The sequence below is a fragment of the Drosophila novamexicana genome, unplaced genomic scaffold (assembly GCF_003285875.2).
Source record: "Drosophila novamexicana strain 15010-1031.04,08,12 unplaced genomic scaffold, DnovRS2.1 tig00000485-arrow-pilon, whole genome shotgun sequence".
Taxonomy (NCBI): Eukaryota; Metazoa; Arthropoda; class Insecta; order Diptera; family Drosophilidae; genus Drosophila; species Drosophila novamexicana.
This window is the reverse complement of record NW_020824808.1, coordinates 2,626,215-2,642,744: the sequence shown is the minus strand read 5'-3', so window position 1 is coordinate 2,642,744 and position 16,530 is coordinate 2,626,215. Positions and strand designations below refer to the sequence as shown.

Here is a 16,530-nt window from a genome sequence, read left to right as displayed (position 1 = left end):
CAGCTAGTACCCAGCTTACTGTGATACATGTTAAATGGAAGAATAGAGAATCCGTCGGCCGTACATCGCAAAAACGTACCTAACGTAAATTAAAAACAAATGTAAGCAGCACCTACACGTCACACAGTGACAATGTGCAAGCGTATCTGAGTATCTACAGCGTGACCGCCAAAGTGAGGTCCGCGCTCCAACGCATTGATTGCTCCTTTTCGCAGCCATGAAGAATAGAGGGACGTTCTCCGGCGATGTATCGCGGCATTGGTCGATAATAATTTTGTGAATACTCACAAAACATTTGGGATACACACGAATTATTGATTAATATTAATTATTAATATTCGTATTTTTACGAGGAGCACTAAGCGAGCAAAAGTAGTTCTTGTTGAGACGACGCACTTTCACATTGGCGAAAAAAGGCGTTAAAAGGACAAAAAGAATGCAATCCGCAAAGCAACAATGACAACGAAGAAATCCATCGCCGACATCTTCAGAGCTAGATGGAGTCGCATACAGCTTTATTCCATACACAGTTTATGGAATCAGAGATGCTGCCTTCTGGACAAAATCATGTCCAACATCGGCAAAGAAATTAAATCATCGTAAATGGTTAGGTCCTTTATTCATGGGATTTATATCGATTTAGTGACATTTTTGACCATGTCAATAATTGATTTATTAAATTTGTGGGCTATTCACAATTGTGGGGCAATTTCAATAATATTTTATATATTTATAAAGTTCTTCTACAAGTTTCAGCGTCCTGTCGCGCATTCCCCGAACTGTTTTTATTTCGCTTAATTTTTCTGCTTTCAAGCTTTTGGTCTTGTTCGTTAAGCTATCGCTTCCTAGTAACATCGCTTTATCCTGTATAATTAAAATATTCTTTCCCATATAGGATCTTGTATCGTTGAGCTGACGTACCTTTTGATCCAAATGGTTGAGGCACTTAATACTTTCCGGAGCAGCTTTGCAGATGCACTCATTCTCCCATAACAAATCACACATCTGGTCATCCTTTTGGTGTAACTAACTTCCAGACAGTGAACACTTTTATAATGATACTGATGACCGCTGGATAAAACAAGGGATAAGAGGAAAATCATTAGAGAGCTTAAGAAATAGTCGGAAGGCTTAACCGCCAGCAATCCAGAGAAGCAGCCGAACGACTTTCCTCCCATCCCGTACAACTAATTCATATTTGTGCACTTATAATTTTTTTATATTCAACTAGAGATTTAAAAGTATTCAGTGTCTTTTGGGCGGGACATAAAATCATTTTTAGCACGGCATTAACATGTTATATCTTCATCATCCTTTATGTTGTCTCGTTGAAACAACTATCACTGCAACTATCAGATTTCTTGAACGCTCAGTTTTATGCTTTGGCATGCAACGACACATCAAAATCAAGTCATTAGCTGCTAGTACTGGGAACCTTAGGCATTAAAAGGGAAATCGAATTTTTCGCAACTCGTTGCGTAAACCATCGATTTTCATTTGCATAAGGTCTGTGCACTGCAGTGCCGCTTGTAGCGGCACTGAAAGTAGTTGATGTTAGCTTCCGCAAAAAATACCAATACTTGCTGGCTTTCCTTTAGGACTTGCCCAATGTGTTTGCAAATCCTGCATTTCCTGAATGTTATTCTCCATGTCACAAATATAACGGGTCTGTTCGTTAAGTCTCTTGGCTTGGTCAGCAGAGGCGCATAGGAGCATTATCGAGCGAGCCTGCGCGAAATGAATGACGCTCAGCCAGCATGTCTAGCCACCGGGACGACCACAAGCTTCAGGCGCTTGTTTACCAGGACCACCAAAGCATCCAGGCCCTTGGCCTGTAGGACTATTAGCAACATAACCACCTCTTGTGGACCCTCCTGCTACCATAAAGTCGTCCTCAGGCTTAAGCAGTATTACGAACTTTTAGAAAAAGTAGACGGTCCTTTTTACTGGACCAATCGCGATTCTATATAAATGCTTTTCGTGCCTCGTGTGCTTTTTAAGTCGTCTAGTTCATCTCAACTTCGTCTTCCCGGGCTTCGACCCCGCCGCGCACCTCTGTAGCTTAGTACGCCTAGAGTCTGGTTTCTTTTATGTGGCCATCCTGAGGCGCATTGGACTAATACTTGGTCTTCCTCCCAGATCGTTCGGGCCTTGACACTCCTGACATTACCACCCTGATTCTGCGCCGTCACGGCCTTTTAGACCCTGAAATGGCCTGATCACCGTCAAACTTAAGAATTTTGGTGTCGGCTCTTGTCTCAACCACTCCATCCGCCCTGTCCCCGGCCATCTTGTTCTGGACCGCCGTAGCCCCCCTGGTCCTGTCCTTGATCTTCATAAGCGTCCGGGTCCTGTCCTTGATTATAACCGCCCTGGTCCTGTCCTTGATCATAACCGCCCTGGTCCTGTCCTTGGCCGTCATAACCTCCCTGGTTCTGTCCCTGTTCTGGACCTCCATAACCGTCCTGCTGCTGTGGATAGTCTTGGCCTGCCGGACCGGGCTTCTGATTTCCGCCACTTTCATCCTTGCGCCGGATCGACGGTGTATTGCAACTTACAAGATCGGACACAAAACGTGACTTTTTATCGTCACTGGCTGCCCACGAGCGATCATCGATTGTAGATGGATAACTTTTAAGCTTAACACATGGATCTTGGCAATAAAATTCAAGCGTCTCGTTCATAAACGGCACATGAAAGAACACTTTCTGTGTAGAGTATGCCATGCCGCAGCGTCCAAAAGCGTGCAACGGTAGTTTATAACTTAAATAGAAGAAAACTTTCAGTATATTTCGTAATGTCAACGTATGGACCGTTTAAAGAATTTAACCGAAAAAAAGAACGACATCAATTTTATCACCAAATTTTATAATTTTCCACGTGCGATAATTTTCACATTTTCCTTTGTACTATACTATTTAGTAATGTACTAAGAACTTCTAAGCTTCCCAACCCAGCTTACTGTGATCTACGTTAAATAAAAGTAGACAATAAATTGGGCAGAATTATGTTAGTCTAATCCCTGGGCTCGGCGTACGGCTAACGATTCATCCGCGGCGTTCATTTCCGAATAACCACAGGGTTGCATTGTCATGCTGGCCGTGCCGGAGCTAATGGTTCGCAGCGCACTGGAATATCCGGAGAGCTCCGCCAAGGGGGCATTCACCAAAATGAGCTAAAAGATGATTATCTACTGATTAAAGCAAATTAATCTTATAAACTTACCTTATTCCTATCTCCCTTGGGCACTACGTCTTTTATAAGCGCGCGCCGCCTAGAGAGATCCGCTATAATCCCAGATATACGTTCATTGGGCGCCACAATTTGCATGGCCATGATGGGCTCCAGAAGCCGTGTGCCGCTTTTACTCAGCAGCTGCAACAAACAAATCAAATGTAACATAATTAAAATAAATTTGAATAAGGACACACCTTTTGCACGCACTGTGCCGCCGCGGCCATGATAAACGAATCGGCAGTGCCCCGTCCCACAGTGACATTGTGCAGACGTATTTGAGTATCTACAACTTGACCGCCAACACGTGGTCCCCGCTCCAAAGCACCGATTGCTCCTTTTCGCAGCACTTGAAGGACCCGAGGACGCAGTGCATTGAGATTTTGAACGTTCTCTGGCGATTTATCTAAGCTTTAAAGGAAATTAATTTAGTGAATTCCCAAAGAATGACCCAGTGCGGACATACCTGAAGAGCTCTTTCTGATTATTGGTCAGTTGTAGGGTTATATTCACATTTTGCTTACTGCCCGCAATATCTTTCTCCACACTTAAGGTTGTTATGGCCGGCGTTTCGATAGCCTCCTTGTAGGCAATTTGTAGCGGACCCAGATCAACATCAATTTTGTACTCACTTAGCAGACGCGACTTGATGATGTCCATATGTAATTCACCCATGCCGCCAAGTACAGTCTGCCCAGTGACGGGATCGTAGCTTACCCGCAAACTGGGATCTTCACGCTGGAGTTGTTTGAGCGCTTGTTCCATGGCTGTTTGAGTTGATAGGCTGGGCGGCTCGATGGAGCAAAAGTACACAGCATCAGGAGTTTTGGGCTCAATTGAAAACAGCTCATGGTTAACATCCAACTCGTCCTCATCATACTGTGGAGCTGCTGCGTCAAGACTCTGAATCAAACGTTTCTGTGCATTCTTCAGGGATGTATGACTGGTTGTAAGCAGATCACCAGTAACTGTTGACTGTAGAAGATGCTGTCTATCGTAACTCAATTATACATAAAAGACTTACCTTAAGGCCCGCACATATGGCCACATCACCTGCTCGCACGGAGCTCACCTCTCGGTATTCATCAGCCAGTGGTTCATAGATTTTCGCTATAACCTCCGCTTGACCACGGGAAGAGAGCACACGCATTCCACGCTTCAGCTCGCCGCGCAGCATGCGCACCAGGGTAAGAGGTCCACGCTGCTTGTCGTGCACAATTTTAAAAACCTTACCCGCAAGATCATTTCTGCAATTATGTAACACTGTGGTAGTTGAAAACTAACTATTGGCTGCTTACCCAAAACAGTTATATATCTGATTGCGTTCGTTTGGTGTTGGCAAATAAGCATTTACGGCATCCATTAAACGTTGTATGCCTATATTTTTATAAGCAGAGCCTAGCAGCACGGGCACAACCTTCTGCTGGCATGTGGCGCGCCGCAGGGCTTGAACAATTAACTCATTACTGACTTTGTCAAAGCTCTCAGTGCTAATGACAACCTCAGCTAGCTCGTCGTCGAGTCCAGATAACTGATCAATTAGTTCATTGCGCTTTTCATGCAATTCGCGAATTTCAGAAGAAGATTCTAGTTTATCAATACTATAAGTTCTTCCAAAATCGTTCTGTTGCCAAGTCAACTGCTCCAATGTAATTACATCATATATGCCTGTAAGATATTGCATTTCAACCAATTAAGTTGCTCTCTTTAGTCTTTCCATATAGCTCACCTAAATGTCCGTCAACGTTCTTCGCCGGGAGTTGCGTGCAAATGGGTTTTGCATCTAGCTTCGCCTTTAAATCGTCAATGCATTTGTCAAAAATAGCATCTGGACGATCCATTTTATTAACGAAAACAAGCCGCGGCAGCCTGTGATTATCTGCCTGTGTCCACACGGTAACTGTTTGCGCTTCCACGCCAGCCGTGCCATCCAAGACAACAACGACGCCGTCCACAGCATATAGAGACTGCTCCACCTCCATCGTGAAATCAATATGTCCGGGCGTGTCTAGCAGATTAATACTAAGTAAAAGCCGTGTAAGGAGCATAGTTCCAACATTTATTATCTGGACACGCACCGCTTACCATTCCAGGCAAATGTAACGGCTGAGCTGCAAATCGTGATGCCTCGCTCGCGCTCTTGTGTAAGGTAATCCGTAACCGTGTTGCCGCGATGTACCTCGCCCAAAGATCGAGTCTTGCCTGCATAATAAAGCATGCGTTCCGTTGTTGTGGTTTTGCCTACAAGTTAAACAGCATACGATTTTAATGATAAATTTTAAAATCATTGCAATGTTTTAGTACCTGCGTCAATGTGTGCCAAAATACCAATGTTTCTGATATCATCACTATAGCAACGGTTGATAAAATGTGCTTGCTGTCGCAACAAGAACCTAGGGCACCTTAATTGAGCACTCAATAAACTATATTGCATTATTTTAATTGATTAATATACCACAAACTTAACGGATAGACATGCAACTTTTGCCGCCTAGACAGCTGTTACGTGCAGCTGTTTTTTAAATATGAGTACTTTAATATCGATAACGGCAAAGATGCAACAGAATGGTATCGATTCCAATGTTACCAATGTATAAAAGAATCATACAATATTGCTCGCATTTCAATTTCTTAAATTGTCTGTCAAAAATATCCACAATACCACAATGAACTACAAAAACCACGACTGCTTTAAAGATTGCGCCCGATAAGACGACCCAAAGATCGCGTGAAAAATGAAAAGAATTGTATTTCATTTATTGTGTATTTGTGTATCGCTAGTGATTTAATATTAATATTAGTTGGCCCTGCCAGCCGCAATGAAGATTAATCCGCATTATTTGAGTGTAGGCATGTATCAGCACGACGAATGTGAGATAGGATCATTGGGATCTATCGTTGAGTAAGCCAAGATCCATAGGCATCGCACCCAGAAAGGTTCGTTCCCGTCGCGCAAGGTGTTACTCCGCTGTACGCAGCAAGGCGTTCGGTTCAAACAGAAAGGCGTAGCTGGAAAGCTAACTATTCAAATGTGAAACATTTCTACATCCGTAGATTTACAATATTGCTCAGCTCCTTTTCCGTGGACCTTGGCGCCATCGTCAATATCCTGTATTAATCCAATACCGGCGCACATACCCTCCTCCATATATTTTGTGCCACTATGAAGTTCACGCACTCTCTTATTCAGTTCGTTGAGTCGCCTTTTGCTTTCGACAGCAGCTTCCCACATGCACGTATTCTCCTCTATCAAATTGCCTAACTGGCCATCCTTTTGCCTTAGCAAAGTCCGTAGTCGATCCATCTGACGTATGCAGTGTTCTATATTGTTGATATTCTGACCACCAAAATATTTATTCTCGCTGATATGCTCGAAGCAATCGGCTTGTTTGGCCATGTCTTTTACGATGAGTTTTATGGTGGCACTCGTGTACAAGATCAGATCATCCCCAACATCTGGAAAGTCTGGAATATTAAACGAGGGACAGTCACCACGGTTATTTCCGCACTTTTGGTTGATTTCACAGACGACGGTCTATAATGTGTGTGAAATATAAAACAAGGGATTAGAGAGGAAAATCATTATAAGTAGTTTTGGATTGAAACGGAATGCCAGGGCTTGGAAAAGTGAAAGGGAGAAATATGCAGACGGCTTAAGCCGTCAACAATCCAGACGAACCCTAACGACTTTCCTCTCATCCCCTTTATGATTATAAAACTTATATATTTTGTGCACTTATAATTTTTTTTTCTAATTTAACTACAGAAAGGACACGGCATTAACATGTCACGTCGCCATCATCCTCTAATCCTCCGGTGTTCTTGAAACAACTATCACTGCAACTTTCTATCAATTCGTCTAGGTACCGATACCCAGATTTCTTGAACATTTTAGTTTTATACTTGGAAAGGATACAGAGGCACAGTGACAACAAAATTGAATATCCCTCTGATTAACAATGCTTACCATTAGCTGCTGGTACTGGCAATCGTAGGCATTCAAAGCCAAGTCACGTTTTCGCAGCTCATTGCGTAAAACATCGATCTCCATTTGCATCTGGTCGGCACGCTTCAGCGCCGGCTGGAGGGTCAGCACTTGTTGTTGGAGCTCATTGCAGCGGCACTGAAAGCAATTGATGTTTGCTCTCGATTACAAAACACCCAGAAATGCTGACTTACCTTAAGGACTTCTTCATTGTACTTGGACTGCTCCACCTCATTTTCATAGTATTGCTGCATTTCCTGAATGTCATTCTCCATATCATTAATATAACGATTTTGTTCGTTGAGACTTTGGACTAGATTAGCATCAGCCCAATTCCCTTGGTTTGCCATGCCGCAACGTCCTCGAGCTCACACCGGTAAAATTATTTTTTGTTACAGAGCAAATTATTTTAAAACACAAATTTCAATTTTTCGTTTAGAAATGTTTGCGGCTCTAAGGCTTAAAAAGTAATGTCAAACGTAAGCTCTAAATCAATTACATTTTCTGCGGCGCGTGACAGTTTTCACATTTGTTACTTTGCTGTATTAAGAGGTGACGTTGTGCAGAAGTATCTGAGTATCTAAAACGTGACCAATACGTTCACCATGCTGCAAATCACCGATTTCTTCATTTCGCACCACTTAAAGGACGCGAATAGAGATTTAAGATCTTGCGATTTATCTAAACTTTAGTGGATAATAATTTAGTGACTGATCCACAGTAAGAACATACCTGAAGAGCTCGCTCTATTTATTGACAAGTTGTAGGGTTATATATTTTATATTTTGCTTACTCCATGTAGGCAGATCGAGAAAAATGTTGTGCTCATTGAATGATATCCATGTGTACCTAATAAAATATATCGCATCATTTAAATATGTAAATTGTCGCCCAGACAATAAAATAACGTATTATGAGAAATATGCAAAAATGAGAATGTCTTAGAAACTGGCTGGATGAATTTTCTTGATGCAAATAGCAAAACGATTGATTTGGGGCCATTATTGGAGAAATTAATAAATATAGTTTGAAATTTGTTTAAATATTGCCAACTTATTGTTAGAACACTGTGTTTAAATTCTTCAATTCACTTTTGCCTTATTTAGCAGCATTAGAGATTATCAAAGATAATGTTTTATTGTACAGTGGCAATTATTTTAGTCTTCATTTCTTTCATATACATATGCACATAATTTGAATTAATTTGTTCCCGCTCAATACTGTATAAAATTGTTCAGCACTGATTCCAAGCTGTGGTTCATTTCTGTCGGAGCTAGTATTTCTATAGGACTTTAAATGAACATGATGTGTGTTTACATTAAATTAATTTTCTAAAAACTTTCTGATCGATTTGTTTAGAATTAATGCGTTAAGCTTCCTAAAGCATGTATCTTTAAATTGGCATAGCGTGCATTGAGGTAAAGATATTAGGGTTCAAGTGTAAGGCTAATTTTTTACGGTCATTTTGTATGGGGCTGGCAACAAGGTTGCTGCACACTTGTTCAAATATCTAAAAAAAAACGTGCTGATCGATTTTTATAATTTGTTCATTATTGGATAGGTGAAACTATAGACTTTAGTCGTGTATATGCGGTTTTCGGGGCCATTATCCCTAAATTAAGATATTTAAAGAATCGTGGAAACCTAATTATTCAACCCCTTGGTTAACCAATATTATAAATTAAAATTCAAAAAGAAATGAATGTGGACAGTAAATAATTTAATTTTTAGCAATTCCGCATTTAAATTTATTAGGTTTCGTGCTTAAAAACATAAATAAATGCATTTAAAAGTGACCAATTCCCATTCCGATACCAAGTACCAAAATCGATGCTTAGTCATCGCCGCTAATTTGACGCAGATATAATTTAGTCGTGCGGCATCGTCGATGCCAATTCGATAATAAGAAATACCAGCGCAAGCAGCCAGAATCAAACGTAATTATAAAATAAATTAAAGTTATCTATTAAGACTGCACCAAGCTACCCCATCCATAAGTCAGCCCAATATCCACACACCGGGCCGTCATGCTGGACTTGTACAGGCGCGCGGTGGGTCGCTTTCCACTGGGCAATGTCAGTTACATGTTTGCCTATGGCTCCGGCGTAAAACAGCAGGTGGGCTACGAAAGTATCAGCCAGAGGCCGGATTCTAAAAGTGTCATCGATTTAGTATTTTGCGTACGCGATACTGTGGGCTTCCATGCGGAGAATATACATCGGCATTCCAGTCATTATTCGGCGTTGCGTTACCTAGGCGCAAACTTTGTGACACAGTATCAAGAGCTCTTGGGCGCACAGGTTTATTTCAATACGCTTGTGCCGTTGCATGATCTTGGTGTGACCATCAAATACGGTGTGGTGCATGAGGAGCATTTAATTGAGGATTTGCTACATTGGCGGCACTTATATTTGGCTGGACGCCTGCAAAAGCCCGTTACTGCTCTCGTTAATCTGGACGACAATCCACGACTTAAGTCTGCGATGGAACGAAACCTGCAGTCAGCGTGCCAAGTCGCTCTGCTGCTGCTGCCCGAGAAGTTTACTAGCTACGAGCTATTCACTGCCATTGCTGGACTCAGCTACAAGGGCGACTTTCGCATGATTTTTGGCGAGAATAAGCAGAAGGTGCACAATATTGTCCAGCCACAACTCTCCGAGTTCTTTGCGCTTTACCTGCCGGCCATGCGGCATCTGTCACAGTACTTGGCCGTGAATATGCATGGCGTGGAACCGGGTTCACTAAAGCCAGCGATTGTTTTTGAGCAAGATAAATCGCGCGATGCCACGCGATTTCATCTCCGCCATTTACCCAAGGAGCTATGCGGTCGTCTGCAGCGAAATGCCGCCTGCCGCGGTGACTACACGGATGTGGTAGAATATCTGGTGGCAGCACCACAGCCCTCCAAAATAGTCCAGGTCTCGGTTAATGACATTGTCTGGCGCAGCAGCATCACGCAATCGCTCAAAAATATAGCCACTGCGGGCCTTATCAAGTCCTTGGTCTACAGCTATCGCAAGGCATTGAAGACTTTCGCCGTTTAAGAAACTTTCGCATCTGCCATAGGTCCGCTAATCCTTCCTGCCAATTATTGACTAAGTTCCGCTTCTTGTGCAGTTTTTGTTAATTAATTTTAAGCCTCAAAGGTGTTGACATCAAAAGAAAATCTGTTGTTAAAATCAAAAAAGTAAAGCCACTGAGTTTTCATTGCCAGCAATTTATCGCCAATTTCAGAAGCCATGACCAGCGATTTCAGCAGCTCCAGCGCCGAAGAACACAGGCGTAAGCGAAAACATAAAAAGCAAGACAAGGATGATGCCGATAAGAGGAAGAAATCGAAAAAACACAAACATGAAAAGCGCCGCAAGGAAAAGAAGCGCAGCAAGTGTCTCGAATCACCCGAGCAAGAGCAACTGCGCCAACAAATGTCCGTGGTGCCACCCAGACAGATACCGGAGGCGGTTGACAATTCAGATGCCTTTGGGCCTGCGCTTCCACCACATTTGACCAGACCCCAGATAGAACCTCAGGCACAACCGCCTTCGATCATTGGGCCCGTGATGCCTAGCCAACTCCCGGAGCCAACAACATCTCAAGCTGATTTTGATGAAGGCGAGGAAGATACCGCTGATGACCTGGTGGGCACGTTTGGACCCATACCAAATGCCACACAAGTGGAGCTGGAAGAACGAGCTTTGGCCTTAAAACTAGCTGCCTTGGAAGGCGGCTTGGGCACTTCTACAACGGAAACAGATGTACGCGAAGAATGGATGCTGGAGTTGCCCGAGGTGGGACTGAAGAGCGGTCTTGCAGCTCTGAACAATATGAAGCGGACATTCTACCACGGCAAGGAGCGGCCGGATTTTAGTGATCGTAGCAGCTGGACCAAGACACCGCAGAGTGCCGCCGCTGGCCCAAAACCATGTAGCTCCAAGGATTTGGAAAAAACAGCGCTGGTGAACTATGAGCGACAGCGTGACGAAGAGCAGGAGCGCATTGCTAAGAAACACAAAAAAAAGCACAAACGCGATGAGTCTCTAGTCGATTTGCATCAGAAAAAACTGCGCAAGGAGCAGCGTGAACGGGTAAGATTCATCAACAATAAAGATCTTAAAAGTGTTGTTACGAAAATTGTTTCATGTTTGCAGGAAAGGGAGCTGGCTGCCAGCGGTTCCAAGCCCGAACGGCGTCCCTTTAGCCGTGACGTGGACCTAAAGCTCAACAAGATTGACAAAAATCAAACCAAGCAAATAGTGAATAAGGCTAAGATACTTAATACAAAGTTCTCCAGCGGTCAAGCAAAGTATCTATGATGAGCATTGTATAAATTAGGAAATATATTCTTAAGAAAGTATACAATTAATTTAATATAAATATTTTATTGTATTTTTCATCGCTGTGGCGGCGGCTTGGGTTTGGGTATTTTGGACAGAAGTATTTGAATCTCGTCCTTCTCTTTCCAGTCCTTCCACAGTTCATATAAATTGACAATGGCGCGCACTATCTCCTGCACCTTGTCCAAATCCACGTTGAGCTCAGCGAACCATTGCTTGGTGGAATCCTTTTGCATTATGACGCAGGCGATTTGCAGGCAGGCAATTGCAATCTAAAAGTATTTGGGGATTAATCTGTTAATTGAGTCAATCGGGCCCCATTTTATTCTCACCTGATACGGCGGATAGAGCAGGCAGACATCGGTGCGCAACGAGTCGTTAACAATGCGCCAGCTAAGCGTCAACAACTGATCCTCTTGACCCATATCCTGCACCAGCTGCAGCAAGGGCCGATATGGTTGGAACACAATCAGGCAACAGTCAAGATTCTCCAGTAAATAAAACTCGCACTCGAGTATGTGATTTGTGCGATAGGGAAACTCCTGCGTGTAGGCATAGCTGAACTTGGTCTTGATAGCGGACTGGCAAATGGAGATGAGGCGCGAATTGGAAATGACGCCAAACTCCTCCACTTTGGAGGCTAGCAGTATGCAGGTGGGCGCAAGCAGCAGCGGATCAATATTTTTTAATGAGTTACGCGCATAGAAGCGCTTGAAATAAACAGTTGCCGTGGCAATAACTTGTTGCCGCAGTTTCAGCTGCTCCCCAAGTACTTGAATGACATTGGCAAAGAATATAAATATCTTTTGATACTCGTCCTCGCTGAGCGCCAGCAAATCGTTTTGGCGTTCTCGCAGCAAATCCTGCTTGTCCAGTATCCATTGCTGAGAGTGCGAGCTTTGCCAGAAGTTGCCGGCCATTATAAACTTAAATGCTTGTAGTAAGCTAGCTTAGATTTTTCGGCAGTAAATTTAAATTGTAGGTATTTTAACAAAAAAATAAATAAATTGCCGAAAACAGCAAAAAATAGGAAAATAGCCCAAAACTCTGCAATTATCGCGTTGCCAACTTGAAACAGTGTGACCAGTGTTGTTAACCAGCGAACAGCTGATTTGTGCGCAGCCAACTTAACGCCTTAGCCTCTGTGTGTGAAATTTTCAGCAGGCGCCGCGATATCGGGAACCCAGAAGTTTTAGTTATTTTAAGTGCATAAGTTATTGAACGATCATAAGAAACGATGGCGTTGCGTGTACTTGGAGCAACGCAAAATATTCGCACATACATGCGCGGCGTCGACCTCATCAAGGTAAGGAAAAAAACCATATTTCAGCTTACACTCCAGGATTTTAAATTACGTAATTGTGTATGTTGTAAGTTTCACATTTGCAATTTACGCGTTGCATGCGTCCGGAGAGTCTCAGGCTTAATGGTGATGCCAGGACTCGCGTGGCCCTTTAATAAATTTCTTTGAAAATTAAATAAAATAGTTACAAAATTGCTATAGCAAATTTGAGGTTATGTGTCGCCAATTGCCCAACCAATGCAAAACTCAACATTTTGTTTTGATTTTCTTAGCGCTACAAGTCGGCTTTAACCGTCAAGAAGACGCTGTTAAACATACCCGCTACGCAGGTGACTAAGCTGGACAATGGCCTGCGCGTCGCTAGCGAGGATTCCGGCGCCTCCACTGCCACCGTTGGACTCTGGATCGATGCTGGTTCCCGTTCCGAGAATGACAAGAACAATGGTGTTGCCCACTTTCTTGAGCACATGGCCTTCAAGGTGAGCTAACATACCATCAAGTATATACATTTATATTAATAAATTTGTTTTCCTTATCAGGGCACTGCCAAACGTTCCCAAACCGATCTGGAGCTTGAGGTTGAGAACATGGGTGCTCACCTGAACGCGTACACTTCTCGGGAGCAGACCGTGTTCTACGCCAAGTGCTTGTCCAAGGATGTGCCCAAAGCAGTTGAGATTTTGGCTGATATCATTCAGAACTCTAAGCTGGGCGAGTCCGAGATTGCGCGAGAGCGCTCGGTCATTTTGCGCGAGATGCAGGAGGTGGAAAGCAATTTGCAGGAGGTGGTCTTTGATCACTTGCACGCTACCGCTTACCAGGGCACTCCCTTGGGCCAGACCATTCTCGGCCCTACCAAGAACATTCAGTGAGTGGAAATTAGTTGTTTTATATTTTGAACGAGGCTAAACATTGTGGCTTGCAGGTCAATTGGCAAATCCGATTTAACCGATTACATTCAGACCCACTATAAGGCATCGCGCATTGTTTTGGCTGGTGCTGGTGGCGTCAAGCACGACGAGCTGGTTAAGTTGGCGGATCAGTCTCTTGGCCGTTTAGAGGCTAGCGTTCTGCCAGCAGAAGTGACCCCCTGTCGCTTCACCGGCTCTGAGGTGCGCGTGCGTGACGATTCGCTGCCATTGGCTCACGTAGCTGTCGCTGTTGAGGGATGCGGCTGGACCGATCAGGATAACATCCCATTGATGGTAGCCAACACTTTAGTTGGTGCCTGGGACCGCTCCCAGGGCGGCGGCGCCAACAATGCATCCAACCTAGCGCGCGCCAGTGCCGAAGACAGTGAGTATTAATAACCAATTGATCTTTGTTTTATTGTATAATCTTCGGTTTGTGTTATAATTGCAGATTTGTGCCACAGCTTCCAGTCTTTCAACACCTGCTATAAGGATACTGGCCTCTGGGGCATCTATTTCGTTTGCGATCCATTGCAGTGTGAGGTATATCAGAATCTATTTTAGCATAGTATTGTTTTTATATATAGAGCGAACTATTTTAGGATATGATCTTCAACGTGCAAACCGAATGGATGCGTCTGTGCACCATGGTCACCGAGGCAGAGGTTGAGCGCGCCAAGAATTTGTTGAAGACAAACATGCTGCTGCAATTGGATGGTACAACACCTATTTGCGAGGACATTGGTCGTCAGATTCTGTGTTATAATCGCCGCATCCCGTTGCATGAGCTGGAGCAGCGCATCGATGCCGTCAGTGTGCAGAATGTGCGCGACGTGGGCATGAAATATATTTATGACAGATGCCCCGCTGTGTCCGCCGTTGGGCCCGTTGAGAATCTGCCCGACTACAACAGAATTCGCTCCTCAATGTACTGGTTGAGGGTTTAGGGACCATGCCGGTGCTAAAACATTGTTGCTAGCCGAGTAGTTTAATTGAAGAAATTTGATGCAAGAGAATCAGTAAAAACCAAAATAAAATAAAACTTACTAAAATAAAATGCAGTAATTGTTGTTCGCTATATTTTATTGATATTTATAACTTATTATTAAGAAATTTATATAAATTTAAACCTAATCGTGCGAGTATTTGATGGGTATGCCGCTGAGACCCTGCTGCAATTTTGCTGGTTCGGTTTGTCCCAAAGCTGGATCCAAGCCCTGCCAAGTGCGATCCTCAAACGTCAGACCCGTGTCAGTTGTCATCAGAGCCATTTTTGCCTGAGTAGCCACCGTGGTATTGCTTGCATCGACTGTCTCATCGCAGCCAGTACCGCCTCGCATGCGTCCGCTGACCAGGCTAACATCCTGTGGCTGCACGGCCTGTGCATCAAAGGGCAAAAAGCTGCGACCCTTGGGCAGCAATTGCTTGAAATCTGTGACATACGCCTCCGGGTATTTCATATGCCAGGCTGGATTCAGCGCCATTTCCGCCTCGAAGACGGATACAATGGGTTTGTAGTACTCTTTGGAATTATACATATTGTTAAAGGGACAACCAATTAGCACAAAGCAATCAATCTCCAGAAAGTTGGCCAGTTTTGCGGGATTTATGCGGCCAACGGAAATCAGCTGCGTCTTGATGCCACGACTCTTTGCCATTTCCTGCAAACGCGTCACCACGTCCAAATAACCGACAGCGCTCAATGTGGCCACAATAAGGCCCAAGGTCTGTGCATCTTTGCACTTCTCTATGTAGTAATAGCGTCGGCGTATATATTGAGCTGTTAGCGGATTTTTGGCACTCAGTGTGCCAGTGGCACCGTCCAATATATGCCACTGGAACGCTTTAGTAGTTAGCGACAAATTGGCGAAACGTTGATTATCGGCACCCACAAAAATGCAAATGCGCTCGGCATTCTCGGACTCTGCGTATTGCTTGCTCTCGATGCAATCTTCAGCCGGTGGTGGATACGGCTCAATGAACAGCTTCTTGGGTTGCAGCACATCGCGCAGATGGTGATAAAGCGTGTCTTCGCCCTCAGCCAGCACGCTACTAGCTGGCGGCTGCTCGTACAGATGCTGATAGCCTATGTCCAGGTAGACGCAAACCTCTCGTTCGCCGCACTCCGGCTGCAGCGTAGCTAGCTGTTGCAGTATTGTGGAAAGCTCTATCGACAGCACCGGATACAAATAAAGCACCGGCAGGCGACTGGCTTTGCTGCGGCAAGCATTGCCAAAATGAATCATGCTGTCCGCCTCCACATGAGCCGCAGCTATTTCATCCACGCAACAGCTGCCATATGTCGTGTCTGCTAAAATGAATATTTTGCACTCCTCTGCTGCCAGAGCTGTCTGTAGATAGGTGCTGATGGCATTGCTGTGTGGCAGATAATCATCTGGGAATTGCAGGCAGATCTGAGAAATGTGTTAAAATCTAGAAACGATTGTTAGTGATAGAAATTACGCACCCGCTTATAACCATTTTGTCGTATCCAGTTGCTGCTAACTTTTTTGTGCGTCTCGTTCCAGATTTGTTCAAATATTATCGGCAATTCAGCTGTCAATTCTGTCTGGCGCTCCAACGCCGCCGTATCCAGGCTGGAAAAGGCAGATGCTGTCATTATCCCTTTTAATAATTCGCAAAGATCGTAAAATAAACAATTGAAGTGAAAGGCCGATAATCAAGATTATATGTGACTACCCATCGATAAGTATTACACATTGCACAACTGTAGTTGTCTCGCTCTAATATGAGGAATTTGAG

General features: G+C 43.9%; 7 protein-coding genes across 11 annotated transcripts; 3 read left to right on the top strand and 4 right to left on the bottom strand.

Moving 5' to 3' along the window:
• Positions 1-2,994: 2,994 nt before the first annotated feature.
• On the bottom strand, positions 2,995-5,710 carry LOC115761618 (ribosome-releasing factor 2, mitochondrial). 2 transcript variants are annotated; one of them, XM_030703446.1, is made up of 9 exons: positions 5,539-5,710; positions 5,313-5,475; positions 4,964-5,256; positions 4,533-4,902; positions 4,259-4,481; positions 3,701-4,209; positions 3,432-3,645; positions 3,226-3,375; positions 2,995-3,175 (listed from the first exon to the last, which is right to left on the bottom strand). In XM_030703446.1, the coding sequence occupies exons 1-9, from the start codon at positions 5,666-5,668 to the stop codon at positions 3,011-3,013; spliced, it is 2,217 nt and encodes a 738-aa protein (XP_030559306.1). In that variant the 5' UTR covers positions 5,669-5,710; the 3' UTR covers positions 2,995-3,010. The 2 variants fall into 2 exon arrangements, with proteins under 2 accessions (XP_030559306.1, XP_030559307.1); XM_030703447.1 differs by lacking the exons at positions 2,995-3,175; positions 3,226-3,375; positions 3,432-3,645 and having other exon boundaries at positions 4,088-4,202.
• Positions 5,711-6,006: 296 nt separating this feature from the next.
• LOC115761620 lies at positions 6,007-7,696 on the bottom strand. Of its 2 annotated transcripts, none has more exons than XM_030703449.1 (3): positions 7,414-7,696; positions 7,202-7,357; positions 6,007-6,769 (listed from the first exon to the last, which is right to left on the bottom strand). In XM_030703449.1, exons 1-3 carry the CDS (start codon positions 7,567-7,569, stop codon positions 6,260-6,262), a joined length of 822 nt encoding a protein of 273 aa, XP_030559309.1. In that variant the 5' UTR covers positions 7,570-7,696; the 3' UTR covers positions 6,007-6,259. The 2 variants fall into 2 exon arrangements, with proteins under 2 accessions (XP_030559309.1, XP_030559310.1); XM_030703450.1 differs by lacking the exon at positions 6,007-6,769 and adding an exon at positions 6,957-7,136 and having other exon boundaries at positions 7,414-7,690.
• A 1,380-nt stretch (positions 7,697-9,076) lies between these two features.
• On the top strand, positions 9,077-10,396 carry LOC115761631 (phosphatidate cytidylyltransferase, mitochondrial). Of its 3 annotated transcripts, none has more exons than XM_030703461.1 (2): positions 9,077-9,156; positions 9,222-10,395. In XM_030703461.1, the coding sequence occupies exon 2, from the start codon at positions 9,247-9,249 to the stop codon at positions 10,261-10,263; it is 1,017 nt and encodes a 338-aa protein (XP_030559321.1). In that variant the 5' UTR covers positions 9,077-9,156; positions 9,222-9,246; the 3' UTR covers positions 10,264-10,395. The 3 variants fall into 3 exon arrangements, with proteins under 3 accessions (XP_030559321.1, XP_030559320.1, XP_030559322.1); XM_030703460.1 differs by having other exon boundaries at positions 9,085-9,156; positions 9,218-10,395; XM_030703462.1 differs by lacking the exon at positions 9,077-9,156 and having other exon boundaries at positions 9,260-9,336; positions 9,392-10,396.
• Positions 9,106-11,579, top strand: LOC115761633 (GPALPP motifs-containing protein 1). Its single transcript, XM_030703463.1, has 3 exons — positions 9,106-9,156; positions 10,454-11,304; positions 11,368-11,579. Exons 2-3 carry the CDS (start codon positions 10,459-10,461, stop codon positions 11,530-11,532), a joined length of 1,011 nt encoding a protein of 336 aa, XP_030559323.1. The 5' UTR covers positions 9,106-9,156; positions 10,454-10,458; the 3' UTR covers positions 11,533-11,579.
• LOC115761634 (cyclin-C) lies at positions 11,554-12,492 on the bottom strand. The gene is made up of 2 exons (XM_030703464.1): positions 11,886-12,492; positions 11,554-11,825 (listed from the first exon to the last, which is right to left on the bottom strand). Exons 1-2 carry the CDS (start codon positions 12,471-12,473, stop codon positions 11,610-11,612), a joined length of 804 nt encoding a protein of 267 aa, XP_030559324.1. The 5' UTR covers positions 12,474-12,492; the 3' UTR covers positions 11,554-11,609.
• A 77-nt stretch (positions 12,493-12,569) lies between these two features.
• Positions 12,570-14,832, top strand: LOC115761629 (mitochondrial-processing peptidase subunit beta). Its single transcript, XM_030703458.1, has 6 exons — positions 12,570-12,859; positions 13,129-13,335; positions 13,396-13,724; positions 13,782-14,152; positions 14,219-14,310; positions 14,370-14,832. Exons 1-6 carry the CDS (start codon positions 12,791-12,793, stop codon positions 14,712-14,714), a joined length of 1,413 nt encoding a protein of 470 aa, XP_030559318.1. The 5' UTR covers positions 12,570-12,790; the 3' UTR covers positions 14,715-14,832.
• Positions 14,833-14,848: 16 nt separating this feature from the next.
• LOC115761628 (2-(3-amino-3-carboxypropyl)histidine synthase subunit 2) lies at positions 14,849-16,511 on the bottom strand. The gene is made up of 2 exons (XM_030703457.1): positions 16,235-16,511; positions 14,849-16,181 (listed from the first exon to the last, which is right to left on the bottom strand). The coding sequence occupies exons 1-2, from the start codon at positions 16,385-16,387 to the stop codon at positions 14,898-14,900; spliced, it is 1,437 nt and encodes a 478-aa protein (XP_030559317.1). The 5' UTR covers positions 16,388-16,511; the 3' UTR covers positions 14,849-14,897.
• Between the last annotated feature and the right edge of the window lie 19 nt (positions 16,512-16,530).